General features: G+C 44.7%; 1 protein-coding gene across 4 annotated transcripts in view; it reads right to left on the bottom strand.

Moving 5' to 3' along the window:
- zgc:112980 (uncharacterized protein LOC503706 homolog) overlaps nucleotides 1-5000 on the bottom strand; it is a 14752-nt gene that overhangs the window by 6000 nt on the left and 3752 nt on the right. For 3 of the 4 annotated variants that reach the window (XM_060860964.1, XM_060860965.1, XM_060860967.1), the window contains 9 exons: nucleotides 4477-4527; nucleotides 3124-3246; nucleotides 2768-2926; nucleotides 2494-2547; nucleotides 2360-2402; nucleotides 1160-1394; nucleotides 959-1041; nucleotides 590-685; nucleotides 424-504 (listed from right to left, as the gene is read on the bottom strand). In XM_060860964.1, coding sequence (XP_060716947.1) covers nucleotides 424-504; nucleotides 590-685; nucleotides 959-1041; nucleotides 1160-1394; nucleotides 2360-2402; nucleotides 2494-2547; nucleotides 2768-2926; nucleotides 3124-3246; nucleotides 4477-4527 — 925 coding nt within the window. The remainder of the gene's footprint in view (nucleotides 1-423; nucleotides 505-589; nucleotides 686-958; nucleotides 1042-1159; nucleotides 1395-2359; nucleotides 2403-2493; nucleotides 2548-2767; nucleotides 2927-3123; nucleotides 3247-4476; nucleotides 4528-5000) is intronic. The other variant, XM_060860966.1, reaches the window with a different exon arrangement.

Below are 5000 nucleotides of genomic sequence, written 5' to 3'. Positions count from 1 at the left end.
ACAACAAGACTACACACTACACAACAACAAGACTACACACTACACAACAGGCTACACAACAACAAGACTACACACTACACAACAACAAGACTACACACTACACAACAGGCTACACAACAACAAGACTACACACTACACAACGACAAGACTACACACTACACAACGACAAGACTACACACTACACAACAACAAGACTACACACTACACAACAGGCTACACAATAACAAGACTACACGCTACACAACGACAAGACTACACACTACACAACAACAAGACTACACACTACACAACAACAAGACTACACACTACACAACAACAAGACTACACACTACACAACAGGCTACACAACAACAAGACTACACACTACACAACAACAAGACTACACACTACACAACAACACACTGTTCTCTCTCTCGGTCTCACTTTTTGAAAGCTTTTGGGAATCTGGATCCTGGAAGTACGATGGAGCTCACAGAGGATTCCTGTGGCGGTGTCCCTGGTCCTCTAAAACACCAGAACATGTAACACACGGTCAGTCTGGGTGTTCACACCACACCCACAACGCACAAATCAGCTCGGGGCAACTCACGATAAGGAAGCTGTAGTCGGGTTCCGGTAAACAGGAGCCCTCTGGACCGCAAGACGACTGGTTGGCAAATTTCAGGACTTTTATCCAGCTTTCAGCCTATAAGGCAAATAAAAATCAACATACCAGGACACTTTATATGAATATTTATAAGGGGGCTGAGCTTTAAACTTCCCACATCACACACAATGACTGAGTGCTGAACGAGTGTGATGCAGCGGCGCTTTAATGTTTTAGTCTCTGTACACTCTGATGTCACAGATCAGCTTTAACATGAACACTGATCCAGGTGTCAGCGCCGTCATCTCAGAAATCACCGACTAACTGAGACACAACTCTGGAGCTTTGTGTTTGATGTACAGTCTTACTCACGTGTGTAAACACTGCGCTGTTACAGTTCAGGACACGAAGCGCAAACTTTATCACCTCTTGGCTTTTCAGAAGGTTGGATCCTCCTACAAACACACAACAACCAGCTCAGAACACACACTAACCACCTCGTGTGGATCCTTCAGCAATGAAACACTTTATTTTAGAAATAAAATGTTTGTTGTGTTTAAGTTCATTATTTACCTTCAATTGTTGTCCATGTGCTGCTTAATAAAGGATCCATCTGGACCGTGTGGACGTTTTGAACATGAGGAATGAACTCGACTTGAGGTGGGTGTGGTATTCCGTTGGGGGCGTGGCCAAACATGAATATTCTGAGGTAGGCACCAAACTGGGCAGGGCTAAGCCTAGAGGCAGGGCACGAGGAGTTGTACATGGGGCTGAGCAAAGAGTCGGCCGCACCGGCATAATCACCAACCTACACACACAGACAGACAGACAGACACACACACACGCACACAGACAGACAGACAGACAGAGACAGACACACACACACAGACAGAGACAGACACACACACACAGACAGAGACAGACACACACACAGACAGAGACAGACACACACACAGACAGAGACAGACACACACACAGACAGAGACAGACACACACACAGACAGAGACAGACACACACACAGACAGAGACAGACACACACACAGACAGAGACAGACACACACACAGACAGAGACAGACACACACACAGACAGAGACAGACACACACACACACAGAGACAGACACACACACACACAGAGACAGACACACACACACACAGAGACAGACACACACACACACAGAGACAGACACACACACACACAGAGACAGACACACACACACACACAGAGACAGACACACACACACACACAGACAGACACACACACACACAGACAGACAGACACACACACACACAGACAGACACACACACACACAGACAGACAGACACACACACACACAGACAGACACACACACACACACAGACAGACACACACACAGACAGACAGACACACACACACACACACAGACAGACAGACACACACACACAGAGAGACAGACACACACACACACAGAGAGACAGACACACACACACACACACAGAGAGACAGACACACACACACAGACAGACACACACACACACAGAGACAGACACACACACAGAGACAGACGGTTAATGCTAGCAAAATTACAGCACAGAAATAGTATCTTGTGCATTGATCCATGTTTTCTCTGTATCTCTGTGGGTTCCTCCCTCTTCCCAACATTAATGTCCATCACATCTTCACTCAGTGTTCTCAGTACTCAGAGCTGCTGTTATTCTCAGTAGAAGTGTACAGGAAACGGACTCGTTAACAAGTGACCAATAACTGGATGTTAAGTCAGAAGTGATAAATACCTTGCACAAGTAAAGTGGAACCCAGTCTCTCATCATCTGCAGCCTTCAGCAGAGAAAAGAAGAAGAAAACAACAATCTTTACAGTTCAGTGAGAGACACTGTGATTAATGTTCAGTCACATTACTGCGACTCACTTAGCAGCGTTGTCACTTTTCACCACTCTGAGGTAGCGAGCCAGCTCACGATACCTGAAGAGCAGAAATACACTAAACTGAAAGGAGTTAAAGTGAGTGTGTGTTGTGAAGCCTGACTCTGACCTGGTTATATACATTAATGTTCTATCAAACTGGACAAATGTCACTAAAAAAGTACTTAAACATGTCACATCACATGACACACTGTATTTGTATCGTATCTTCTCCAGCAGAGTGAAAGCCTCACGATCTCCGACATGCAGAGTGAATGAACCTGTTCTGCTGCTGGAGTTTAAGAACCCGGGTTCTGACCACCACCAGTTCTTCCTCCAGCGTCTCCGGGCGTCTGCCTTTGACGTGCCTCACCCCGGTGATGTTCTGCCCCTTCAGCACCGCTGAGAGCAAAGGGTCGTCCCAGGGAAGCACGTTCAGGCTAAAACAAAGGGAGAGATACGTCTTATTCCTATTAATGTTTTCAGTAAGAATGTTCTGGGTCTTTAAGAAGGGTTCAGTGTTCCCAAGATGAGATGGGAGTTTCAGGAATTACACACGGGTGCACTTTATTTATTTATTTATTTATTTATTTATTTAATTTTTTTTTAAAAAACTTTTTATTTTTTTAATTTTTACCCGTTTCTGAATTTCCTGAAGTCAGGAGGAAGCGGAAGAATCTGGAAGAAGTCCTGCAGTTGCTTGACGAAGGAGGTGGGAAAGTCGGCATCGACTAAGAAAACCTGCACCATTGACATGGCTCTGAAACACAAACACACTGTTCACAAACCAAACACCATCACAAACAGCATTCAGGAGTGAACTCACAGCAGTTAGATTGTTTAACCAGCTAATACACAAACACACACACAGACACACACACACAGACACACACACACAGACACACACACACAGACACACACACACAGACACACACACAGACACACAGACACACACAGAATCTCACAGACACAATCTCACAGACACACACACAAAGACACAATCTCACAGACACACACACAAAGACACAATCTCACAGACACACACACACAATCTCACAGACACACACACACAATCTCACAGACACACACACACAATCTCACAGACACACACACACAATCTCACAGACACACACACACAATCTCACAGACACACACACACAATCTCACAGACACACACACACAATCTCACAGACACACACACACAATCTCACAGACACACACAATCTCACAGACACACACACTCACAGACACACACACTCACAGACACACACACTCACAGACACACACACTCACAGACACACACACTCACAGACACACACACTCACAGACACACACACTCACAGACACACACACTCACAGACACACACACTCACAGACACACACACACTCACAGACACACACACTCACAGACACACACACACACAGACACACACTCACAGACACACACTCACAGACACACACACACACACAGACACACACACACACAGACACACACACACACACAGACACACACACACACAGACACACACACACAGACACACACACACACACACACACACACACACACACACACACACACACACACACACACACACACACACACACAGAGACACACACACAGAGACACACACACAGACACACACAGACATTTCAGTTAGATTGTTTAACCAGCTAACGTTAGTCAATTGAAGAACGATTACTGAAGAACCGTAAAAGGTAACGGAGCCGTTTTGTGGTCCGCTGAAGTCTAACTGTGTCTAAAATCCTAACAGAGAACAAACGATTCCCAATCAGCCGTCAGTGAGCTTCAGTCTGCATCACTTACAGATTACAGCACCACAAAACTAATAAACATCTGCCTTAGACTGCATGACATTAATGCATTATTATCAGCTTTAACCAAGGAATATTGACTGATTAAAGGTGAACCGGCCCTGGATGATGTCATCAGGTTCACGACAGATTATATTGTACAATTTATAACATTCACCTCCAAAACAGTTCCAGCAGGACGTGTGAAATCGCCAGGGCATGTAGGGTTCTGTCGGGGGGGAAAAACTTGTCAGTTTTAAAAGCATTACGGATCATTGTTAAGACCACCGCAGTGTCATTATTAAGACCACCGCAGACTCTCAGTCACTCAAATCTACACTGTAGCGTGTTTATAACTCTCACACGAACAAACAGAGAGATGGGAGCTGAAGTCTGGGGTGGAGCTCAAGATGAAATTATTTATAAGTGCAGGAAGAAAATCTCTCAAGATGTTTAAACAGAACCTCGTCCACATTAACGCACATCTCACATGTTCAGTGTTCTGGTGTGTGTTAAATGATGAAGAGTTACAGATCTACACAAATGTTTGATTTGCTGCTGGTTTATATTTCTATCTGTAACAAACACAACATCAGTAAGTTTTAAACAGATTTCAGGTCAGTTCAGGAAGAAGGACCAGATTTCACCACATGGTCAGTAAATGAGTGTGTAAACGATTCCCACATTAACACAGAGGTAACT

The sequence above is a fragment of the Tachysurus vachellii genome, chromosome 24 (assembly GCF_030014155.1).
Source record: "Tachysurus vachellii isolate PV-2020 chromosome 24, HZAU_Pvac_v1, whole genome shotgun sequence".
NCBI classification, from domain to species: Eukaryota; Metazoa; Chordata; class Actinopteri; order Siluriformes; family Bagridae; genus Tachysurus; species Tachysurus vachellii.
The sequence above is the reverse complement of the archived record's forward strand: the minus strand, read 5'-3'. Positions and strand labels throughout refer to the sequence as shown.